At 42.5% G+C, this 27500-nt stretch overlaps 1 protein-coding gene across 1 annotated transcript in view; it reads left to right on the top strand.

Annotated features, from left to right (window-relative positions):
• Positions 1 to 20353: 20353 nt before the first annotated feature.
• Positions 20354 to 27500, top strand: part of LOC310775855 (uncharacterized protein) — a gene marked incomplete at its 5' end in the record, with an annotated part of 77253 nt that continues 70106 nt past the window's right edge. Inside the window, one exon of the mRNA XM_083635981.1 lies at positions 20354 to 20360. Coding sequence (XP_083492107.1) covers positions 20354 to 20360 — 7 coding nt within the window. The remainder of the gene's footprint in view (positions 20361 to 27500) is intronic.

The raw sequence follows: 27500 nt of genomic DNA, 5'->3' as shown, positions 1-27500 counted from the left end.
ATTCTAATGTCTACTTCTCTATAGAACTACTACATCATGTCATGCTCTATTCCCCTTATCATTACAACATCACTTCATTCTAATGTCTACTTCTCTATAGAACTACTACATCATGTCCTGCTCTATTCCCCTTATCATTACAACATCACTTCATTCTAATGTCTACTTCTCTATAGAACTACTACATCATGTCATGCTCTATTCCCCTTATCATTACAACATCACTTCATTCTAATGTCTACTTCTCTATAGAACTACTACATCATGTCCTGCTCTATTCCCCTTATCATTACAACATCACTTCATTCTAATGTCTACTTCTCTATATAACTACTACATCATGTCATGCTCTATTCCCCTTATCATTACAACATCACTGACTTCTAATGTCTACTTCTCTATAGAACTACTACATCATGTCATGCTCTATTCCCCTCATCATGACAACATCACTGACTTCTAATGTCTACTTCTCTATAGAACTACTACATCATGTCCTGCTCTATTCCCCTTATCATGACAACATCACTTCATTCTAATGTCTACTTCTCTATAGAACTACTACATCATGTCATGCTCTATTCCCCTTATCATGACAACATCACTTCATTCTAATGTCTACTTCTCTATAGAACTACTACATCAAGTCATGCTCTATTCCCCTCATCATTACAACATCACTTCATTCTAATGTCTACTTCTCTATAGAACTACTACATCATGTCATGCTCTATTCCCCTTATCATGACAACATCACTTCATTCTAATGTCTACTTCTCTATAGAACTACTACATCAAGTCATGCTCTATTCCCCTCATCATTACAACATCACTTCATTCTAATGTCTACTTCTCTATAGAACTACTACATCATGTCATGCTCTATTCCCCTTATCATTACAACATCACTTCATTCTAATGTCTACTTCTCTATAGAACTACTACATCATGTCCTGCTCTATTCCCCTTATCATTACAACATCACTTCATTCTAATGTCTACTTCTCTATAGAACTACTACATCATGTCATGCTCTATTCCCCTTATCATTACAACATCACTTCATTCTAATGTCTACTTCTCTATAGAACTACTACATCATGTCCTGCTCTATTCCCCTTATCATTACAACATCACTTCATTCTAATGTCTACTTCTCTATAGAACTACTACATCATGTCATGCTCTATTCCCCTTATCATTACAACATCACTTCATTCTAATGTCTACTTCTCTATAGAACTACTACATCATGTCATGCTCTATTCCCCTTATCATTACAACATCACTTCATTCTAATGTCTACTTCTCTATAGAACTACTACATCATGTCCTGCTCTATTCCCCTTATCATGACAACATCACTTCATTCTAATGTCTACTTCTCTATAGAACTACTACATCATGTCATGCTCTATTCCCCTTATCATTACAACATCACTTCATTCTAATGTCTACTTCTCTATAGAACTACTACATCATGTCATGCTCTATTCCCCTTATCATTACAACATCACTTCATTCTAATGTCTACTTCTCTATAGAACTACTACATCATGTCCTGCTCTATTCCCCTTATCATGACAACATCACTTCATTCTAATGTCTACTTCTCTATAGAACTACTACATCATGTCATGCTCTATTCCCCTTATCATGACAACATCACTTCATTATAATGTCTACTTCTCTATAGAACTACTACATCATGTCATGCTCTATTCCCCTTATCATTACAACATCACTTCATTCTAATGTCTACTTCTCTATAGAACTACTACATCATGTCATGCTCTATTCCCCTTATCATTACAACATCACTTCATTCTAATGTCTACTTCTCTATAGAACTACTACATCATGTCCTGCTCTATTCCCCTTATCATTACAACATCACTTCATTCTAATGTCTACTTCTCTATAGAACTACTACATCATGTCATGCTCTATTCCCCTTATCATTACAACATCACTTCATTCTAATGTCTACTTCTCTATAGAACTACTACATCATGTCATGCTCTATTCCCCTTATCATTACAACATCACTTCATTCTAATGTCTACTTCTCTATAGAACTACTACATCATGTCCTGCTCTATTCCCCTTATCATGACAACATCACTTCATTCTAATGTCTACTTCTCTATAGAACTACTACATCATGTCATGCTCTATTCCCCTTATCATGACAACATCACTTCATTCTAATGTCTACTTCTCTATAGAACTACTACATCATGTCATGCTCTATTCCCCTTATCATGACAACATCACTTCATTCTAATGTCTACTTCTCTATAGAACTACTACATCATGTCATGCTCTATTCCACTTATCATTACAACATCACTTCATTCTAATGTCTACTTCTCTATAGAACTACTACATCATGTCCTGCTCTATTCCCCTTATCATTACAACATCACTTCATTCTAATGTCTACTTCTCTATAGAACTACTACATCATGTCATGCTCTATGCCCCTTATCATTACAACATCACTTCATTCTAATGTCTACTTCTCTATAGAACTACTACATCATGTCATGCTCTATTCCCCTTATCATGACAACATCACTTCATTCTAATGTCTACTTCTCTATAGAACTACTACATCATGTCATGCTCTATTCCCCTTATCATTACAACATCACTTCATTCTAATGTCTACTTCTCTATAGAACTACTACATCATGTCATGCTCTATTCCCCTTATCATTACAACATCACTTCATTCTAATGTCTACTTCTCTATAGAACTACTACATCATGTCAGGCTCTATTCCCCTTATCATTACAACATCACTTCATTCTAATGTCTACTTCTCTATAGAACTACTACATCATGTCATGCTCTATTCCCCTTATCATGACAACATCACTTCATTCTAATGTCTACTTCTCTATAGAACTACTACATCATGTCATGCTCTATTCCTCTTATCATTACAACATCACTTCATTCTAATGCCTACTTCTCTATAGAACTACTACATCATGTCATGCTCTATTCCCCTTATCATTACAACATCACTTCATTCTAATGTCTACTTCTCTATAGAACTACTACATCATGTCATGCTCTATTCCTCTTATCATTACAACATCACTTCATTCTAATGCCTACTTCTCTATAGAACTACTACATCATGTCATGCTCTATTCCCCTTATCATTACAACATCACTTCATTCTAATGTCTACTTCTCTATAGAACTACTACATCATGTCATGCTCTATTCCCCTCATCATTACAACATCACTGACTTCTAATGTCTACTTCTCTATAGAACTACTACATCATGTCATGCTCTATTCCCCTTATCATTACAACATCACTTCATTCTAATGTCTACTTCTCTATAGAACTACTACATCATGTCATGCTCTATTCCCCTTATCATTACAACATCACTTCATTCTAATGTCTACTTCTCTATAGAACTACTACATCATGTCATGCTCTATTCCTCTTATCATTACAACATCACTTCATTCTAATGCCTACTTCTCTATAGAACTACTACATCATGTCATGCTCTATTCCCCTTATCATTACAACATCACTTCATTCTAATGTCTACTTCTCTATAGAACTACTACATCATGTCATGCTCTATTCCCCTCATCATTACAACATCACTGACTTCTAATGTCTACTTCTCTATAGAACTACTACATCATGTCATGCTCTATTCCCCTTATCATTACAACATCACTTCATTCTAATGTCTACTTCTCTATAGAACTACTACATCATGTCATGCTCTATTCCCCTTATCATTACAACATCACTTCATTCTAATGTCTACTTCTCTATAGAACTACTACATCATGTCATGCTCTATTCCCCTTATCATTACAACATCACTTCATTCTAATGTCTACTTCTCTATAGAACTACTACATCATGTCCTGCTCTATTCCCCTTATCATGACAACATCACTTCATTCTAATGTCTACTTCTCTATAGAACTACTACATCATGTCATGCTCTATTCCCCTTATCATTACAACATCACTTCATTCTAATGTCTACTTCTCTATAGAACTACTACATCATGTCCTGCTCTATTCCCCTTATCATTACAACATCACTTCATTCTAATGTCTACTTCTCTATAGAACTACTACATCATGTCCTGCTCTATTTCCCTCATCATTACAACATCACTTCATTCTAATGTCTACTTCTCTATAGAACTACTACATCATGTCATGCTCTATTCCCCTTATCATGACAACATCACTTCATTCTAATGTCTACTTCTCTATAGAACTACTACATCATGTCATGCTCTATTCCCCTTATCATTACAACATCACTTCATTCTAATGTCTACTTCTCTATAGAACTACTACATCATGTCATGCTCTATTCCCCTTATCATGACAACATCACTTCATTCTAATGTCTACTTCTCTATAGAACTACTACATCATGTCATGCTCTATTCCCCTTATCATGACAACATCACTTCATTCTAATGTCTACTTCTCTATAGAACTACTACATCATGTCATGCTCTATTCCCCTCATCATTACAACATCACTGACTTCTAATGTCTACTTCTCTATAGAACTACTACATCATGTCCTGCTCTATTCCCCTTATCATTACAACATCACTTCATTCTAATGTCTACTTTTCTATAGAACTACTACATCATGTCCTGCTCTATTCCCCTCATCATGACAACATCACTTCATTCTAATGTCTACTTCTCTATAGAACTACTACATCATGTCATGCTCTATTCCCCTCATCATTACAACATCACTGACTTCTAATGTCTACTTCTCTATAGAACTACTACATCATGTCATGCTCTATTCCCCTTATCATTACAACATCACTTCATTCTAATGTCTACTTCTCTATAGAACTACTACATCATGTCCTGCTCTATTCCCCTCATCATTACAACATAACTGACTTCTAATGTCTACTTCTCTATAGAACTACTACATCATGTCCTGCTCTATTCCCCTTATCATTACAACATCACTGACTTCTAATGTCTACTTCTCTATAGAACTACTACATGATGTCCTGCTCTATTCCCCTTATCATTACAACATCACTTCATTCTAATGTCTACTTCTCTATAGAACTACTACATCATGTCATGCTCTATTCCCCTTATCATTACAACATCACTTCATTCTAATGTCTACTTCTCTATAGAACTACTACATCATGTCCTGCTCTATTCCCCTCATCATTACAACATAACTGACTTCTAATGTCTACTTCTCTATAGAACTACTACATCATGTCATGCTCTATTCCCCTTATCATTACAACATCACTGACTTCTAATGTCTACTTCTCTATAGAACTACTACATCATGTCATGCTCTATTCCCCTCATCATTACAACATCACTTCATTCTAATGTCTACTTCTCTATAGAACTACTACATCATGTCATGCTCTATTCCCCTTATCATTACAACATCACTTCATTCTAATGTCTACTTCTCTATAGAACTACTACATCATGTCATGCTCTATTCCCCTCATCATTACAACATCACTTCATTCTAATGTCTACTACTCTATAGAACTACTACATCATGTCCTGCTCTATTCCCCTTATCATTACAACATCACTTCATTCTAATGTCTACTTCTCTATAGAACTACTACATCATGTCCTGCTCTATTCCCCTCATCATTACAACATCACTTCATTCTAATGTCTACTTCTCTATAGAACTACTACATCATGTCATGCTCTATTCCCCTCATCATTACAACATCACTTCATTCTAATGTCTACTTCTCTATAGAACTACTACATCATGTCATGCTCTATTCCCCTCATCATGACAACATCACTTCATTCTAATGTCTACTTCTCTATAGAACTACTACATCATGTCATGCTCTATTCCCCTCATCATTACAACATCACTTCATTCTAATGTCTACTTCTCTATAGAACTACTACATCATGTCCTGCTCTATTCCCCTTATCATGACAACATCACTTCATTCTAATGTCTACTTCTCTATAGAACTACTACATCATGTCATGCTCTATTCCCCTTATCATTACAACATCACTTCATTCTAATGTCTACTTCTCTATAGAACTACTACATCATGTCATGCTCTATTCCCCTTATCAATACAACATCACTTCATTCTAATGTCTCCTTCTCTATAGAACTACTACATCATGTCATGCTCTATTCCCCTTATCATTACAACATCACTTCATTCTAATGTCTACTTCTCTATAGAACTACTACATCATGTCCTGCTCTATTCCCCTTATCATGACAACATCACTTCATTCTAATGTCTACTTCTCTATAGAACTACTACATCATGTCATGCTCTATTCCCCTTATCATTACAACATCACTGACTTCTAATGTCTACTTCTCTATAGAACTACTACATCATGTCATGCTCTATTCCCCTTATCATTACAACATCACTTCATTCTAATGTCTACTTCTCTATAGAACTACTACATCATGTCATGCTCTATTCCCCTCATCATTACAACATCACTTCATTCTAATGTCTACTTCTCTATAGAACTACTACATCATGTCATGCTCTATTCCCCTCATCATTACAACATCACTTCATTCTAATGTCTACTTCTCTATAGAACTACTACATCATGTCATGCTCTATTCCCCTTATCATTACAACATCACTTCATTCTAATGTCTACTTCTCTATAGAACTACTACATCATGTCCTGCTCGATTCCCCTTATCATTACAACATCACTTCATTCTAATGTCTACTTCTCTATAGAACTACTGCATCATGTCCTGCTCTATTCCCCTTATCATTACAACATCACTTCATTCTAATGTCTACTTCTCTATAGAACTACTACATCATGTCCTGCTCTATTCCCCTCATCATTACAACATCACTTCATTCTAATGTCTACTTCTCTATAGAACTACTACATCATGTCATGCTCTATTCCCCTCATCATTACAACATCACTTCATTCTAATGTCTACTTCTCTATAGAACTACTACATCATGTCATGCTCTATTCCCCTCATCATTACAACATCACTGACTTCTAATGTCTACTTCTCTATAGAACTACTACATCATGTCATGCTCTATTCCCCTCATCATTACAACATCACTGACTTCTAATGTCTACTTCTCTATAGAACTACTACATCATGTCATGCTCTATTCCCCTTATCATGACAACATCACTTCATTCTAATGTCTACTTCTCTATAGAACTACTATATCATGTCCTGCTCTATTCCCCTTATCATTACAACATCACTTCATTCTAATGTCTACTTCTCTATAGAACTACTACATCATGTCCTGCTCTATTCCCCTCATCATTACAACATCACTGACTTCTAATGTCTACTTCTCTATAGAACTACTACATCATGTCATGCTCTATTCCCCTCATCATTACAACATCACTGACTTCTAATGTCTACTTCTCTATAGAACTACTACATCATGTCATGCTCTATTCCCCTTATCATGACAACATCACTGACTTCTAATGTCTACTTCTCTATAGAACTACTACATCATGTCCTGCTCTATTCCCCTTATCATTACAACATCACTTCATGCTTCTTTCCAGGAAACTTCCAAACACATTCACACTTTGCGTGCGTGCGTGCGTGTGTGTGTGTGTGGTGATGATGATGATGATGAGAGAGAGAGAGAGAGAGAGAGAGAGAGAGAGAGAGAGAGAGAGAGAGAGAGAGAGAGAGAGAGAGAGAGAGAGAGAGAGAGAGAGAGAGCTCTACTAGAGTGAACCGGATTGTGTGTGCGTGCGTGCGCGTGTGTGTGAAGGTTTGGTGTCTATTGACTTTTCTGCTCCATGTTCACATATCCAGATCTCCAGGTGTATGTGACCAGATCCCAGTTCTCTAACCAGGCAGAGCTGAAGTGTCACAGCAGCTGTCATCTAGCTGGTCGTCTTTCCTACGTCTGGTACAAGAATGGACTGAAAATTAAGGAAGAAACTTCTTCTTCTTATCCAGGCAACTTTGGTCCTGAAGACAGCTATTCCTGTGCTGTAGAAGGACTTGAGGCTTTCCGCTCTGCTTCAGTGTGTGAGTTTACTCCACAGTGTGTCACTGACATAACGCCACCTGGTGGAGCCAGATAAATTACATGATAAAACACAGCTTAATCTTAAAGTTTATTTATGTTAATATAATTTCTTCCAGATGGTCCGAAGGTCCCCTCAGTGTTGGTGAGTCCCTCTGGTGAAGCAGTGGAGGGCAGTTCAGTGACTCTGACCTGCAGCAGTGATGCCAACCCAGCAGCTACTTACACCTGGTACAAGAAGAATGAAGATCCAGAGCAGAAAGCATTGAAATCAGGACCACAGCTTGACTTGGTTTCCATCCAGTCCTCTGACTCTGGAGAGTATTACTGTGAAGCTGAGAATGAGCTGGGGACAAAGAGGTCTGCCTCCATCTCTGTCAATGTGACATGTGAGTGAAACTAAAAGCAACAAACAAACAAACAACAAACATCTTTAATATGTCAACTGTTTTGCTGAGCATGTTTTTTTCTGATCTGCCCTGCTTCACACTTCACTTCAGTGAGAGCTGCCAGTACAACCACAGTGTATGACTGTAGCAGTTGGAGATGAAGTGCCTTGCTCAGGGGCACAGTGACAGCAGATGTTGATGGATGGGAGAGCGAGATTAGCTGTAATTAGCTGTAATTCAAACCATCAGACCTGTAGTTATAAGCTCACTCCAAATGTTCAGATGTTGCCTCCTACATCTGTACTACTAATAGTTTAATGACAGTATGTGTCATTGTTTAAAACAGTGGTTCTCAACCTTTTTGAGCCACGAACCTCGAAAAATGTTAAGCTGGGGTTTATAACCCCCCCTCCCACCACTACTCAACCCAATGGCAGTGTGCACGCATTCACACACTGATTTCTCTCACTGTCTGTCTTGTTTGTGTCTCATTAAATCAGCTGTACACACTTCTATCCTTCTAGCCTAACTTCTATCTGTGTGGACATGTTGCAGCAGTGTTTGTATGCACAAAATGCCACAAAATGCCTTGTAACTGTTACTGCTAACAATGGCTAGCCTGGCTGGCGACTGGATCTGACCAAGAGCAGACTCGCAACAGTGAACTTCCCAGCTCCAGTTTTCTGCAAATGGAACGCTAACAAAACGGATGTGACGTCATTTAGCCTCCACATCCCAGTTATTTTGCGATAAAGGAACGCATGATAGACTGTAGCAACCAGTGATGTGCAGTGCCTACCCTGTGATAATCCAATCAAAATGAATTTTTTTTATTTTATTTATTTTATTATTAATTATCATTTTTTATTTTCTTATATACTTTTTCCTAAATATTCCATGTTTTTTTATGGTCCTGTTGTTATTTTTGCTCAAAATGTCTAAAATTAATTTTAAATCTGTTAAAATCTATTGTGTACATTACCTTTTATTGCTGTGCATTTCAAAGCAGTCGAACATTCATGTTCCTGGCTCTAACGACCTCTCCGGCCTCACAGAGGTACTGAGGGTAGAAGGGCACCAGGCCTTCATACAAGTCTGCGCATGCGTATTGCCTTCCCTGTGTATTTCAGATCGCACCAGGCAGAGCCGACCCTGCCTGGCATTGGTTGATTTCTGTGTGGGCTGACTGGGATTGGTTTATCTGTGTGTGGGCGGGTCAAAATGTGTCAGTCACTGGCTGCTGCCCGGCTAAGTTAGCTAGCCGTATGATGTCGATTGCAGGGGTTTAGTAAGTTGGATTTCCAACAAAAATGTGATATCGTATAACATTTTGTGGGCGTTCCCACACACGCGACTGTCTCTATTGATCTGGCTCTAAATCAGCCAGATCAATGAGATTTTGTAAACAACAAATCTCCGTGCACAACGGCAACGCCAAGGTAAAAGACACACACACACACACACACACACACACACACACGCGCGCGCGCGTGCGCTCGCTCTCTCTCTTAAGGCTGCTTTATGCTCACCCTGCCATGAAGGGCGCGGGGGTGGAGCGAGGGCCGGGCGCGTCAAATGACGTAAATTTGTTGGGCGTGGTTATTCGCTACCTCCGTCGGGCGCTCGCCGTGTGCCGGATTTTTTTTCTCACAGCGCGACCTCCGGACGGCTTCTCTCCAAACATGGCCGCTTTCAAGCCACTGAGCCCTGAACACTGAGCTGTGTTTTCCCCACATTTCTTGACCCATGTGGTAGGCTATAAACTTTGATTTGCAACTGTTCGTTTTTAGTCATTTCACCAAGTAAATGTGTTGTGTTGAGAGCATTATTGAGAGAGATTAAAAGCAGCACAGAGTAGGCAATCAGGCCTGAGAAGTAAAACGGCTTTCAGTAAAAACAAGTTTGGAGATTCATTCATGTGCTGATGTATGGTCGTTTGAGAGTGAAAGCGCACTCAGTACTGCACATAATAGCGTTTCATTGCGACTTTTCATGGGCTGTTCTCACTATTACCATTGTACAATACATGCTGATCACTTGGCTGATCACTTTCTGAGTATAATAGCATCTGCCCCCAGGCGCGCGGGAAGCTATCTCCCACGAGGGGGTCTGAAGCATATACTCGGACTTGCGCGGCGCGCTGTGCGCGGCGCGCCGCGCCGAGCACTTTGCGCGTGCACGTGTGAGGTGCGTGCGCGTGCGCGTGCACGTGCGAGGTGCGAGCACACGCAAAGTGCGCTGCGCGGCGCGGCCTTGTGCGAGCATGCTGCGTGAAGTTGGCACTTGTAATGCACAATTTATTGTCTTAAAACTTGAATGGAATCAGGGGTGCCGATTTATGTCTGTGCCAGTGCGTGCCCCTGCTTGCGCATGCCCGTCGCCCAACCCATCCCCCGATAAAGCGATAAAGCTGACGCAAACGCACCATAGGAGATTTAACAGCGACCTACACACACACACACACACACACACACACTTCACACACCACTTCAGTTCGACAGAATAGGAACAAGCGACCGAAGCATGCTGTAAGCGACCGACCCACACAGACACATTGATTGAGAGATCAAAAGTTTTAACCAACATTATAACATACACTACTACACCTCACCTGGAACTGGAAGTCGTAGGCTACTCGTCACGGTTGCACTGGTGGTGGGGAAAACGCACTAGGTCTTGTGATCAAAAATCTCCTCATTTTGTTTTGGCTACTTGTGTTGAGATGTGTCAGTCTGTCACTCTCTCTCTGATACCGCTCAATGCACAAGTGTGTTTACTCACTACGTCAGCAGGGTAGAGTGCACTGACTCATGCAGCCAATCAGATTAGGCTATGTTTTGATCAACTCGTTTTGTAACCCGGGGCCGCCAGCGGGCCTCGGGTGGAGGAGTTTGCTATCAAATCAATGTAAAGAGACTCGACCCCGCCCAGCACACAGCCTAGAGCCCAGAGCAGAGCACCCACGGGGAAATGAGGGGAGAGAGAGAGAGAGAGAGAGAGATGCCTGTGACAGTCACTGAAGTTTCGCCAAATGAGGGTGGGGCTGCTGGGGGGGCTGGGGGGGGCTGCGTCAGGAAGGTGCAGGGGCTGAGGCCGCCACCAGGGGGGGCTGCAGCCCCGGCAGCTCCCCCTTTCCAGCGCGGTTGTCTGCCCCAGCGCGAGGTCCACACGGTGACTCGCGGAGACTCGCGGAGCTCCACCCCCACGGAGCTTGCTCGAGTATAATGAGCCCTTTACTCTCCTGTTTATCTGATTGCTGTTGTGGATGCTGGATCAAACATTTTCATGAGTGATGACGAGCCATCCGCACTGGCTTGCGCGCGTCTGTGTATGTGTGTGTGTGTGAATACCATAAAAAATAGCTTTAAAACATGCCCGTAAACGGTGCCGTTTTACAATGAGGTTATCAGGAGAAAATCAAATAAAGCGCCAGATTCACAATTAGTCAAGCAAGGTACTCAACTACACGTTTTATCATTTATGATGCCCATTCAGTGTCATTCAAAGCTGCGCAGCTACATGATATATCATTCAAAAGTGATCAAATATAGAGAGCCGCAGGGATGACGTATTTTTGTAGTCAGAACGCGGAAGTCCCGGACTTCCTGGTTCTTCACTGTTTCTGTCTATGGGATTTTTGAATGGGTTTTTGCCGCGATGCTTCAAATAAGGTCTCTGGGCAACGCAAGCTTAATCAAACGCAAACCAGTGTTCAGCCGGATAATCTTCACACATGAGGACCACTTTCATGAGTTTTGAAGCATAAATGCGACCCCTAATAGTAAAAAGCTTGTGCTAAGCTAATCCAGAACTACACACAGTGTCGCATAGGCTTCCACGTCACGTCACCACTCAACCTGGAGTGTTGTTGATGTGTGCATTGCTGTGCACTGATTACCCCGGGCTGAACGGGCTGAACCAGGTGAGGGAAAGAGAATTTCCGTGTTCGTCCTTTGAAGTGATGACGTTATTGACCTATAATATCCCCGTCGACTCAACAGTGTAGTCTCATTTAGCTGTTTGCTAGCTAGCCGCCTTTTTAACTCATTGAGTGCCAGCCACTTTTGGAGAACGGACGCTCCCAGTCCCAGAGTTTCAGAGCGTTTTCAGTGATTTCTCGAGGCCCACAGAATATTGTGTGATATTACTATGTAAACACTGAACACGCACAAAGAACGATGAGACTCTCTTCTATCACCTGCAAAAAAAAATTATTGATCCCATTTTCCGTTCTTTAGTTATGAGCCGGAGAAGATGGCTTGATTTGACCAAAAACAGCCATTTTTTTCTAGAAGCTGAGATAATGAGCCTTTTGTGAAATTAAACATTTCAAGCACATCACTGACTCTGAAGCTAATATTTTCTAATGTAGTCACACCTCAAAAATAATTTCCTTCAATAAAACAGTGAAGGCCAGGGAATTTTGTTTGGCAGAATAATATTTTTTAGCTGCAACCAGCAGCGCTGGCCCCTGCGTGCGCAGACCCTACACCTTCTTGCTGGTCTTGATTTACTGCTGGTGGGCATCAGATAGCCTATTCTAGCTTGTTTGCTCTCTGTGCATCGAGCCTGCTGCTGCCTGGGTCTGTTTACTGTCAATGGTTGTATGCTGTAGTGCCCTGCGTGCCCCACCCCCCTCCTCCTCCTCCTCCGTGGTGGGAGGAGTGTCTCTGGGGCTCTGCTGCGAGTGCGTTTGCTCTGCGTGTGCTCTGCACTGAAAAGTCCGCTGCACCCCGCTTTTTCACAGCCTGTCGCCGGCTCCCAGCTGAGAATAATGTAACTTTTCAGAAAGACGCTGGCGTCGGCAACTAAATCTTATGGAGGGGCTATCGCAGCGGACACGGATGGGGCTCAATTGTGGCAGCAGATGACTGCTGTTCACAGGCACAGCTAACGTTATGCTTCATGCATATCGATGCGATTTCCGTTTCCCCATTACTTCTTCTCTCTTTGTTCCTCGCGTTTCTCTAATCTGGAGAGCACTGTCGCCACCTAATGGGTCCCTAAAATAGCTTTTACACATTCAACAGCCACCATACTTTCACAGGAGATGGATCTGGCTTTGATGCACGTCCCACCGTCAAAAAACGCAATTGACGAACATACTCGTCCATGGCACTCTACGTTACTAAACCAATTGACGAACATACTCGTCCATGGCACTCAATGAGTTAACGGCACATAAAAGCTTCAAAACTCATAAAAGTGGTCCTCATGTGTGAAGATGATATTACTAAACACTGGTTCGCGTTTGATTAAGCCAGCGTTGCCCAGAGACCTTATTAGAAGCATCGCGCCAAAAACCCATTCAAAAATCCCATAGGCGAAAACAGTGAAGAACCAGGAGTGTTAGCATCGATGATTTCCGGACTCGTTCCTGCGGCTCTCTATTCAACATCCACGCACTTTCTTCTTCTCACGTTTGTAGGTGGGTGGCTGACAGCTTCAAGCTGCCTACCGCCACCTGCTGTACAAGTAGGATAGTTGCATCGTTTCAACATTCCATGTCCACAGTCGCGTTCCAAGCCGGATTTTGATTACGAAGACGGGCTCAGCAGCCAGAGACCGGAGTCTTCGTGTTTAACACTCAAAACAATAGAGGTAGTGTGGACAATAGATGCAAACGAAGTGCAATACGGCCTAATGTTGACATGGCCTTAGTTTTGTCAATCAACTATATCTCGTGTCGCGCATTATACGTCACACCATCAACAACAATGGACTGGCGGGAGAGATGTTACTTATATGCGACTGGTTGTGCGTAGTCTTTGTGATTGATAACTTATAGTGCCACAGTTTTACCACAAACTGTGACTTTCTCGACTTGCAGAGTTATCTTTTACATTGACAAACATGACGTGTGTACTCGTGGCACAATTCAAACGGGATCAAAAAGGTAGTGTATCACTACATTCACCACCGGCACCATTCATATTTTTGTCGGACGCTGGTACCCAGAGAAATGTGGGAAGTGACGTTTACTTTGGCGCTCTATTGGGAGCATCCAGGTGCTCCAGATCAGCTGATCAAGGCAGCCCCAGCCTCTGCCCAGCCAGGATCTGCAGACTGAAAGCAACCCATCAGCACAGTGTAAAGAGCCCACAGCACATAGTGAGAGGGCTCCTTGCCATCACTGCATGATGGATGCAATCACAATATGTCAATATAATCTGATTTGTAATATATATATATATATTCTGTCCTTACGATTGCGTGTCTGTGCAAGGCTTGACAGATAGCGAACAAAAACTCCAATAAAACCGTCTTGTTCAAAAACGTGTGGCTTTACTGATGGTCGTTTCTGTAAAACTGAAAAATACAACAAAAAAGGCATGTATCACTACACTGCACACATAGTGCATATATGCATACAGTAACATCAGTGAGAATGTATATAGTTTCATGTAGCCTATGAAATATTCATTAACAAAGTATAAACATGAAATAAATTGCTTATGAAATGACTATGAATTTCAATTATTTCTCTTCACAGGTAACATGCCAGGTAAGCATACGGCAGGCAAGTATTTCAATTTAAAACAAATATGCAGGATGGTAAGTAACTCAGGTAAGTATTAGAATATGAATTAGCAAGCTATTAGCTTAGCATAGGCCTTGCAGTACCCCTCAGTTACAGTAGCTAGCAAGCTAACAAGTGGAAGCAATTACCAGCATGTGTAGTCTACATTCATTTGACAAATAAACTAACATTTTACTTCTAAAGAATAATTTTACCATTAAAACATTCATTCTATTAACATTTGACAGTTTACTTACAGACATATCAACTCCAAGGCTTAAAGTGAAAGGAGAACACGTTTTCATAAGCACATGGTGGACTGCTCTTGATTCAACTGAAATGAAACCGAAACTAAAGGAAAGATAGATACTAAACCTAATGTCCACTAGGTGGCGGTAATGGACCAGTAAAGTAAACTGAACCAGGGGTCAGAACACTCCCCGCCTGGTATATTAACAAGTATACCACTATTATTTAGTCCTTCTGTCCATTCTCAGACAAGAGCACAACAACCTCCGTAACAGGTCTGAGGTACGTTTTGGCAGTCCCTTGTTTCATGATTCTGACCTCGACTTTCCGCACCTTGTTGTCGGCACTAGGTATGGCCTTGACTATAAGCCCGACAGGCCACTCATTACGCTTCACTTGACTGTCCTTAAGTAAGACGACATCACCTTCTTGAACATTGGGTCTCTCTCCTTGCCACTTCTTCCTTGTCTGCAACGTCGCAAGATACTCCTGTCTCCACTTCTTCCAGAAACAGTCTGCGAGACTTTGGACCTGTCTCCACTGGCTTTTGTAGAGGTCCTTGAGCTCGAAGTCTCCGGGAGGTGCTGACACAGCACTGGCTTTCTGGGTCAGAAGCATTGCAGGTGAGAGAACTTCAGGTCTTTCAGGGTCGGTGGAAATAGGAACTAAAGGTCTAGCATTCATTATGGCCATGACTTCAGCCATAAGAGTGGTCAATACCTCATGTGTGAGGCGTGTGGTTGAGGTTTTTAGCAGCAGACCGTCAAGAATGCGTCGAGCAACACCGATCATTCGCTCCCACACTCCTCCCATGTGAGATGAATGAGGTGCATTGAAGGTCCAAGTGCAGCCTTGGTCCAACAAGTATCCTTTGATCTCTGGATCCTTTACATTGACTTTCAATTCCTTGCAGGCTCCGATGAAGTTCGTACCTCGGTCTGACCGGAGGTGCTTTACTGGTCCTCTGATAGACAGGAACCGACGCAAGGCATTGACAAAGCTGGAAGTTGACATCGACTCGATAACCTCCAGATGAACTGCTCGAGTGCTCAGGCAAGTAAATATCACAGCCCATCTTTTGTTTTCAGCACTATGTCCTCTGGTGCGGCGGGTTGTGACACCCCATGGCCCGAAAACATCTAAGCCCACATGACTGAATGGTGGATCCACAGTGACTCTGTCGGCCGGTAAGTTGGCCATTTTCTGTTCCTCGAGCCGTCCTCTTAATTTCCTGCAAGTGACACATTTATGGACCACACTGGAAATTAGTCTCTTGCCTCCAACAACCCAGAGTCCTGCTGTGCGCAATGCGCCTTCAGTGAATTGACGGCCTTGGTGAGCTACTTGGTTGTGGTAATGCCTGACTAGCAGGGTGGCTACATGTTGATTGGCTGGGATTATCAGAGGGTGCTTTTCCAGTTCTGACAGATCCGCTGACTGTAAGCGACCTCCCACTCTCAACAACCCTTCCTCATCAATAAAGGGATCAAGTTTCTTGAGAGGGCTTTGGTGAGAGATCACTCCCTCTTTTGAGAGACTCTTGAGCTCTGCGTTATAAGCTTCATGCTGCACACACTGAATGATGGCTGTCTTCGCTTGTGAGAGTTCTGTAGTGTGCAGATTGTCGCAGCAGTGCCAGCCTGAGCAGTGTTTCATGCGAGAAGTCTGAGAAAATGACTTTGCAACGTGAGTAAGTGTTGCCATACCCCTCACGAGGGACTCCCAACTTGAGAAGCGTTCAAATCTATGTGACCCAAGCAACTGTTCTGTAGCGTTCGTGACAAGCGTGGTCACTTGTGGACGAATCTCTTCATCGCGTGATGGCTCCACAAGTTCAAAGGATTCAACCTCCTTGTTTACCTCTTGATCAGCCTTTTTCTCTAGTGTACGCTGCAGGGTAGTGAGACGTTTCAGAGCCTGATTCCTGTTGTTCGGGAGAGACCTGCCTGGTGAACGGAATGGCAAGGGTGCCACCCAGTGGTTTTCTTCATCCATGTAGAGGTCTCTGTCCATTATCTCAAGGAAGATGCGATCATCAACAGATAGAGCAGGTTTGTCGTCATCTGGGTTTCTTTGAAAAACCTTGCTTCCAATGTTGTCTGTGCTGGTAGCGGGAGTTACGTCCTCAGGACAGAGAGGAGGGTCTGAATTATGTCGCTGCATACGAACACCGCATTTCTCCTTTACATGAATTGTTCCATTACAGGGCATGAGAAATGAGGTGCGTCCATTTTGCAGCACATTCTGAAGACGTTCACATTGGCTGGCTTATGAGCTCCTCCCAAGCAGACCTCGCCCACAATCACCCAGCCTAAATCCAGTCGTTGTGCATAAGGTGCGTTATGCGGACCATTGTACTGCTCGCGTACTTTGTGAACACTCAGAATGTCCCGGCCTAACAACAGAAGGATAGGAGCATTGGGGTCAGGTGCTGGAATTTTGTCTGCAACTGGTTCGAGGTGGGGAAAGTACTGTGCAATGTCCGGCGTGGGAATTTCAGATCTGTCATCTGGTATCATATTGCACTCTAGGAGAGGGGGAAGTGCTACCTGGTTTTTGCCATCAATTGATGCAACAGTGAAATTGCTGGCTTTTCTTCCTGCTGTCTCCATTATGCCCAAGCATGTCTTCAGAGTGTAGGAGGATGAATCACCATTGATGCCAAACAGGTTGAAGAACTCTGACTTCACCAATGACCGATTACTTTGTTCATCTAACACTGCGTACATTCTCTCAGCCTTATCAGGCCGGTTGTTGGGGTACACATGAACCAGGCAGATTTTGGAACATGATCTGGGCCCAAGTGTCTTGTCACATATTTCTGTGCACTTAGATGTGACTTCAGGCGACGGGCTGTTTTCTCGCTCCCCGCCATGCTCTTGTTCCGTCACCAGCGCCACTACTGACCAAGGAGCTGGACCTGGGTGTAATGCTGAGATGTGCTTATCACTATTACACTCCTTGCACCTCACAGTTGCCTTACAATCCTTGGCCATGTGCTTTGTAGATGCACAACACCGGAAACAGATGAACATTTCCTTCAAATAGGCCTTCCTTTCATCTAGATGCTTGCTTCTAAATCCACGGCACGTTGCTAAGGGGTGTGGCTTGTTGTGAATGGGGCACTGATTGTTTGGTTGATCTGCTTTCTTTGCATATGTGGGATCCTGGTTAGCTGGAGGTGTAGCTGACACTTCAGTTTTTCTTACCGACACTGGTGTCCGATCACTGTACCTTGCAGGTTTCTCTGGCTTAGAATGGCTCAAGCTGCTGGATGTGGAGAACGCAAAACTCGGATCATTGCGGGTCTTTGCTTGGCTGCATATGAATCTTACAAAGAACCCGAATGGAGGAAAGGAAACACGATGGTCTTCCTTGTACTTAGAGCCTTGCGTGACCCAGCGCTCCTGCAGGCCATAGGGAAGCTTTTCCACTATAGTATTTACTCCTCTTGCGGTGTCGAGATATGCCAGACCAGGTAGGTGCCCGCCTGACTTTGCTGATTCTATCTCGAGTAGTATGTCTCCGAGTTCTCTGAGACGCTGACTGTCCTTGTTGGAGATTCTGGGAACATTCTCCAGTTTTTGTAGCAGGGCATGTTCAATCATTTCAGGACAGCCGTAACTATCCTCCAATCGCTGCCAAATCATGCCGACTCCTGCCGTTGGATTGTGGACGTGCGCCGACCTGATCCGCATTGCTTGTGAAGATGATTCTGGGCCGAGCCACTTGGTGATTAAGTCAAGCTCCTCCCTAGCTGTTAGATTGAGATCTCTTGTGAAATCTTGGAAAGATGTTTTCCATGCCCAGTAGTTTTCTGGATGATCGTCAAATTTTAACAACCCAGAACTCACCATCTCTCTCCTGAGCAGGTATTTCGCCAAGTCTGTGGCTTGTGGTTCACATGGATACTCTCTAAGACTGAATGTATGAGACATTGGAGGAGGGGCATAACGTGTATAGTCCGCTCTTCGCATGTCATCTGCCGTTTCATCTTTAATGTACTTTTTTGACGAAATGTTTGCTGCCTTTTCAGGTTGAGTGCTGTAATGCCTGTCGTTGAACGGACGTTCGTGTCGGTCGTTGAATTGACGTTGGTCCTCATTTGGCCCGGGGCCACCTTGCTGGAGGTTTCCCGCAGGAGTGGATGTGACAGGCAGTGGTTGTGAGACTGGAGCTTCTTGCTGCGTGTGTGATATCAAAGAGTGAGTATGCACATACTGGCTTGTACGTTGAGCACAATCTTCAGGAGTAATCGGGGGTAAGTCTCTGAGAGATTCCTCTTCCACGTCAGCTTCTTCTTCGTAGACTGCTGCTTCATAGACCGCTGCTTCAGCTGAGGCTGCAGTGGCACTCTTCTCTTTTTGTAGCACGTAGAGACTAGCTTCCACCTCTGCTTTGCGCTGTGCTGTTTCAGTCGCGACTCTTTGCTGCTCTGCCTCCAGTCTCGCTTTCTCCTTCATCATAGCTGCCTCTTTTTCAGCGTAGGAGACCTGTACACGAGCTGCCTCTGCTTTAGCTCTTGCTTTCGTTGCTGCGGCGCTGGCTGAAGACATTCTTGTTTTTCCAGAAGACTTGGAACCAGAGCCCTGTGACTTGCTTGTTTTTCCAGAAGACTTGGAACCAGAGCCCTGTGACTTGTTCTCCAACGATTCTTGTATTGGATCCACCGTATCTTCTGGTGGTAGCGACATGATGTGTCTGTCCCTTATTGCTGCTTTGAAGAGCTCTGGATGCAGTGTGCTGAATTAAAGTGTGATTCCAACTGACTTCGCCCGCTGGTATTTAATGTCTTTTTACTATTCTGTCCTTACGATTGCGTGTCTGTGCAAGGCTTGACAGATAGCGAACAAAAACTCCAATAAAACCGTCTTGTTCAAAAACGTGTGGCTTTACTGATGGTCGTTTCTGTAAAACTGAGAAATACAACAAAAAAGGCATGTATCACTACACTGCACACATAGTGCATATATGCATACAGTAACATCAGTGAGAATGTATATAGTTTCATGTAGCCTATGAAATATTCATTAACAAAGTATAAACATGAAATAAATTGCTTATGAAATGACTATGAATTTCAATTATTTCTCTTCACAGGTAACATGCCAGGTAAGCATACGGCAGGCAAGTATTTCAATTTAAAACAAATATGCAGGATGGTAAGTAACTCAGGTAAGTATTAGAATATGAATTAGCAAGCTATTAGCTTAGCATAGGCCTTGCAGTACCCCTCAGTTACAGTAGCTAGCAAGCTAACAAGTGGAAGCAATTACCAGCATGTGTAGTCTACATTCATTTGACAAATAAACTAACATTTTACTTCTAAAGAATAATTTTACCATTAAAACATTCATTCTATTAACATTTGACAGTTTACTTACAGACATATCAACTCCAAGGCTTAAAGTGAAAGGAGAACACGTTTTCATAAGCACATGGTGGACTGCTCTTGATTCAACTGAAATGAAACCGAAACTAAAGGAAAGATAGATACTAAACCTAATGTCCACTAGGTGGCGGTAATGGACCAGTAAAGTAAACTGAACCAGGGGTCAGAACAATATATATATATATAGTATATAGTTAATTTGCAAAAACGGGTATCTCCGTTTGTATTTTTTATGGTTTCAAATTAGATATTGATGTATTTATATTGTAATTTATTTATTTTTGGTACATTTCTACTATCAATTACAACTAAAACGTATTCATCTGGTAATCTCCACATAGATTACCTCAAAAATGTTTTGTATGTGCAGTCCAGGGAGTATCAAACAGGTGTTGTTTTTTCATTTTAAGAATGGCGTTTACCTGTTTTTGCAAATGAACTCTTCATATATATACTGTATGTGTGTATGTATGTGTGTGTGTCTGTGTGTGTGTGTGTGTGTGTGTGTGTGTGTGTGTGTGTGTGCGCGCGCGTGTGTGTGCGTGTGTGTGTGTGTGCGTGTGTGTGTGTGTGTGTTGCAGTTCTACTCCAGCAGCTCCACTGCAGATGCAAGTCTGTCCTGTAATGTGTTTGTGAATGTGATTGTGGTTTGTGATGTGTTCTGTGTTACAGTGGTACAGCCTCAGGATGACTGGGGAGTGACTTACACTCCTACTGAGATCTGTGCCATCAAAGGATCAACAGTGGACATAGGCTGCTCCTACACATACCCAGCCTACCTAGATGACCTTACTGTCACAGTTAAGAAGACGTTGTGGTTTAAACTGGAGGGTGGTAAACCTGTGGATGTGACAACAGACTCAGAGTATGCAGGTCGTGTGGAGTATGGTGGAGATCATAGGAACTGCAGCCTGAGAATCACAGACCTGAGAGAGAGCGACTCCGCTGTGTACAAGTTCAGCTTCACAACAAACCATTCAGCTGGGAGCTACACTGCTTCACCTGGAGTTAATCTGACTGTCACAGGTAACTAACTCTTTGATCAGACCATTTATTACTTCAGTTATAAACAGCTCCACAATGAAGTGACTGAGGGGGCAGTTAAAGTGTGAGGGGGCAATTATTATTTATTTTTATATAGTAAAACAGTCGGTTATCAGCACTGTGTGGCAAGTTCTTCTATAAATCTGTAATAAACATTGTGTTTTGGTTCGGTGTCTATTCAAATGTTGAAAGTTTAGAGTGTATAAGGACTTAGAACATTATGCTGGAACTTGTATTTTTGGTAATTGTTCTGGAAATTGCTCAGAAACATCTTATTGTAAATATAGCAGGAATGCCATACTGGACATCCCCTGAATGCCCTATAGGTCAGGACTATTCAACTATATTGTTTAGAGGACCACATGTCAGAAAGCTAAGGGCCCGTGGACTGGAACATTTCCCTGAGCTATTATCATCATCAGCATCACCACAACTTAAAATATTAGATTATATACATTATATATGTTGGTAATTCTATTACAGAAGCAGAAACAGAAATGAAAAAATCCACATCAAAATCCACAGATGAAAAACAGAAACATGACTTGATTTTTATCTGCTGCTGAAGCCTCTGTGTGTCATTGAGAGAGGGGGAGAGAGAGAGAGGAGAGACAGAGAGAGAGAGAAAGAAAGAAAGAAAGAAAGAAAGAAAGAAAGAAAGAAAGAAAGAAAGAGAGAGAGAGAGATAGCTTGGTAGAGCGAGTTAGAACGTGCATGGATGTTAAAGCCGACAGGGATTGCTCACATGGCGCTCGCTATCAAAGACTATTGGAAAACACACAAGGCTGGGAGGTGAGAGAAAGACCAATAGACTTTGACTTTTGATGTGCCTTTAATGAACAGTCAACTTATCTTAAAAAAAAACAGAGCGACCTAACAATGTCAAAAACTAAACAAACTCAATTGCCACACACACACACGCACGCACACGCACACACATACACACACACACACACACACACACACACACAGCAGGGATAAAAAAAACACGCCACCAACAAACCCCACAGATGCAATGCAATGAAAGCCAGGTTAACAAAGCCACAGCGGCTACTCACACTCAAATACAAATGTCCAGCTCCTCCTCCCCCACAGTGCAGACTGCCCCCCCTCAGCCCCTCCTCCTCCACAGTGCAGACTGCCCCCCTCAGCCCCTCCTCCTCCACAGTGCAGACTGCCCCCCGTAATGTGTTTGTGAATGTGATGTGGTTTGTGATGTGCTCTGTGTTACAGTGGTACAGCCGGAATACTGTGGAGTGACTTACACTCCTACTGAGATCTGTGCCATCAAAGGATCAACAGTGGACATACGCTGCTCCTACACATACCCAGCCTACCTAGATGACCTTCCTGTCACAGTGAAGAAGACGTTGTGGTTTAAAGAGGAGGGTGGTGGACCTGTGGATGTGACAACAGACTCAGAGTATGCAGGTCGTGTGGAGTATGGTGGAGATCATAGGAACTGCAGCCTGAGAATCACAGACCTGAGAGAGAGCGACTCCGCTGTGTACGTGTGTAAGTTCAGCTTCACAACAAACCATTCAGCTGGGAGCTACACTGCTTCACCTGGAGTCACTCTGACTGTCACAGGTAACTAACTCTTTGATCAGACCATTTATTACTTCAGTTATAAACAGGTCCACAATGAAGTGACTGAGGGGGCAGTTAAAGTGTGAGGGGGCAATTATTTTTATATAGTAAAACAATAGGTTATCAGCACTGTGGTTATCAGCACTGTGTGGCAAGTTCTTCTATAAATCTGTAATAAACATTGTGTTTTGGTTAGACGTCTATTCAAATGTTGAAAGTTTAGAGTGTATAAGGACTTAGAACATTATGGTGGAACTTATAATTTTGGTAATTGGCTGGTGAGCACTTCTGTTCTGGAAATTGCTCAGAAACACCTTATTGTAAATATAGCAGGAAAGCCATACTGTACATCCCCTGAATGCCCTATAGGTCAGGACTATTCAACTATATTGTTCAGAGGACCACATTGTCAGAAAGCTATGGACATTTCCCTGAGCTATTATTATCATCAGCATCACCACATCTTAAAATATTAGATTATATACATTATATAGTTTGGTAATTATATTACAGAAACAGAAACAGAAATTAAAAATACACATCAAAATCCACAGATGAAAAACAGAAACATGACTTGATTTGTATCTGCTGCTGAAGCCTCTGTGTGTCATTGAGAGAGGGGGAGAGAGGAAAGAGAGGAGAGAGAGAAAGCTTGGTAGAGCGAGTTAGAGCGTGCATGGATGTGAAAGCCGACAGGGATTGCTCACATGGCGCTCGCTATCAAACGCAATTGGAAAACACACAAGGGGGGGAGGTGAGAGAAAGAGAGAAAGACCAAGAGAGAGAGAGAGAGAGAGAGAGAGAGAGAGAGAGAGAGGAGCAGGTGAGAGAAAGAGAGAAACACCAATAGAATGAAAGAGAGAGAGAGAGAGAGGCCGGTATAGGCCTGTCCTATGTGTCTAGTTTGTGGTTGTAAAGTTTCATGACTATGATTATACTAGAGGTCACAATATCATTTTATACAGTGAGGTCAAGTTTAAAAAAAATCTCACTCCAATTAAATGGCTCCAATAGGAACATAACATCACCACACATGAATACAGTTTGGCTCATTGAATACACAAGAGTCTCAGCTTTCCACTCGTACCAATTTATGCAATTCCAAGACTGTTTATGGACCCCAGTATGCAGAAATATTCAAATAGAATAGGTCAAAATAAAACTGTGTGTGTGTGTGTGTGTGTGTGTGTGTGTGTGTGTGTGTGTGTGTGTGTGTGTGTGTGTGTGTGATTACTTAGCATAAAGTGTGCATGTCTGTAAAAGAGAGACTTGTGGGTACCCATAGTGTGATGTATTTGATGATGTAGTCCTTGGTCATTTTCCCCGGGTGCCACCGGAGGGCGATGGTGGGTTGGGTATGCTGTTGTGTGCTTCCGGTTCCTGTCAGTCCAGTGCGGAATAAAGTAAATACCAAATACAGCAAGTTAAATTCTCCCTCTCTCTATCCTGTTATTATACAGTGAACAAGGACAGTAAGCTAAAGCCTGTGAATGCTACACATAGAACCCATTGAAAAGTGTATTTCTATAGAGACAGATACATAAACATAGAGCATTCACAGGAAACAGTCTTTGTTATATATCCTGACATAATAGCCTAAGCTAGTTTGCAATGTTTATCCCTAGATGTTATAAGGCAAGAATAAAAACAGGGTACAGAATACAGAATATAGAATACAGCTGTTAGGTTACACAAAATATAAAACATAAAACAAGTATACATCTGTTATGTACAGTATACAAGATATGTAGTAAATATACATTAGTGTGTTAATGTAATACATTAATAACATCAGCAACATAAGATTAGCAACTTAAAATGGGGAGTTTTATCCACACTCACTGAATTGTCATTCAGATATCTTGAGGTCAGAGGTCAAGGGACCTCTTTGAAAATGGCCATGCCAGTTTCCCCCTCACCAATTAGCTTCACTCTAGCTTTCAAAATGCTTTAGATTTTTTTATGTTTTTAAAAACATTCAGAGAATTTGCAGATTTAATTTTGTTAGGGATCTTGTTCCACTCCTCTCCCCTGGTATAGAGGAATATATTCTTGTCCCAATTTTGCTTTTCAGTTTGGGTAGTTTCAAATTCGCTATGCTAGCTCTCGTGTTCAGGCTATGATTGTCCCGAACAAACTGGAAGTAGGCCTACTTCATAAAATAGTTTGGACAAATATCCTGCAATATTTGCATTTGGTGAGAAGGGGGTCTGAGAGGGAGAGCGCGTGAGAGAGACAGAGAGAGAGAGTTTGAGTTTTAACAAGCCTTTAATGAAACCTCTACCTACAACATGTACATCATGGCAGAGGACAAACAAGTTTCACAAAACACAAAACAGAACCAATGCAACCCCTTCAAAAAAAATGTCAACACAGCAACACCAAACAAAACAAAACCGACCGGTCATGGACATTCATACACATTGTCAAGCCCCCTCATCCCAACTGTGTGTTAAAAAGCAGCTCTCCTCCCTCCAGCCTGCACACAGCTTCCCCCAGACACCACCTGCTCTGAAACACTCCCATGTCCTGCATTCTCTTGTAGTAGCCTACTCATAGTCTATGGTTACTCTCACCCTAACCAGAGCTTTAAACAAGACTACAGGGTCTACTTGGACATCTGCATCTATTTTCCTCTTCCTACTGAGGTACACCGTCATCTTTGCCTGCCCCAGCAAGACATTTACAATCTGTCCCATCCTCTGTTTACTCTTGCCACACTGGAGACCAAAAATAAAGAGAGAAAAAGTAAAAACGGGACCAAGAAAAGCAAACAAGCAAACCAGCACATTGAAGAGAGGGCTGAGCCTCACACAGTCTCTGAAGCGGTGAAAGAGGTGTATTAGCCCTTGGCCACCCTCCTCCCTTGGTAAATACAGAACACTTTGTGAGACCCAGTGATAACCTCCCCAGAAAAAAATCAACCAGGAGGATTTTATAGCCTGGTAAACCAGCCGTCACATGAACTCACATTTCATTTGGTTCTACGAGACGGTCTGGACCCAACTCTTCACCCAGTCCTTAGCAGGGGCGGGAGCATGGGCGGGCGTAGTTGACTTGACAGACAACTCCTTCAGCCAATCAGCGTCGGATCCAGTCAAACCCAAATCCACTCGGGAGAATGGCGAAGACATCTGATTGGCCAACTTGGCCAACTTGCGCTGTCAATCACAGCGCAGTCGCTGATTGGCTCTTCCGCTCTTCCGCTTCTGCTAAACCCCCCCCCCCCCACTGGCTTTGGGTCCAGACCATCACGCAGAACCAAATGAAATGTGAGTTCACATGACGGCTGGTTTACCAGGCTATGGATTTTAGCTAACAGGCCAGCCGGTGAGAGACAGAGAGAGAGAGGGGAGACTAAATATCAAAGACTGGATGCTAGCTTGACTGAGGTTGGGGGTGATGGTTGGCTTGCCCGGCTGGTGTCTTGTGGACCCCTTGCGTGAGATCCCAAGCACTTTATTACATACATAAGCGCCTTGAGCAGCTGGTAGCACCACATTGCAATGTTACATGTCAATGATGTATGTATGCCCCCCCCCCCCCCCCCCGTGTCTGAGCCTGTCTGTCTGGTATTGTCTCGTATATTGTTTCATAAACATTTTGAAAAAAAAATATTGGAAAAAAAAGAAAGACTGGAGGCTGCTGAGAAAGATTTGAGGCTTCAACTGTCTTCAACTGTGCCAAATAACATGTGAGAGCTTTGTGTAAAGATGCAGGCTGTCAGAGAGAGACGAGGAGAGAGAGAGAGAGAGAGAGAGAGAGAGAGAGAGAAGAGGAGAGAGAGAGAGAGAGAGAGAGAGAGAGGAGAGAGAGAGAGAGGGGAGAGAGAGAGACATGGAGAGAGAGGGCAGGGTCGGAGATGGAGAGAGACAGAGAGAGAGAGAGAGAGAGAGAGAGAGATGGTGCTGAGAGTAACTGCTCCTCCTCCTCAGACACACTCTGAGCAGGCTCACACCAGCACTGCTTCACAAACACCAATCAGAGTCAATCCAATTCTAAGTCTGTAAATAAATCTATTTAGATCATTGGAAAGAAAAAAGTAAAAGACACAGTAGACAGATTACAATGTTATCTGGTCCTAAACAGAGATTATGAACTGTCAGAATATCTCTCTGCTGTCAGAGATAGGAAGCAGAGACAGATGATCACCAGGTACAGGCTCACTGACCACTCATTGACCATCGAAACAGGAAGATATAAGAAACCATGGCAACCAAAAGAAA

This window comes from Poromitra crassiceps (genome assembly GCF_964638095.1).
Source record: "Poromitra crassiceps genome assembly, chromosome: 4".
NCBI lineage: Eukaryota > Metazoa > Chordata > Actinopteri > Beryciformes > Melamphaidae > Poromitra > Poromitra crassiceps.
Note: the sequence above shows the minus strand (reverse complement) of the source record. Positions and strands in the feature narration are given on the sequence as shown.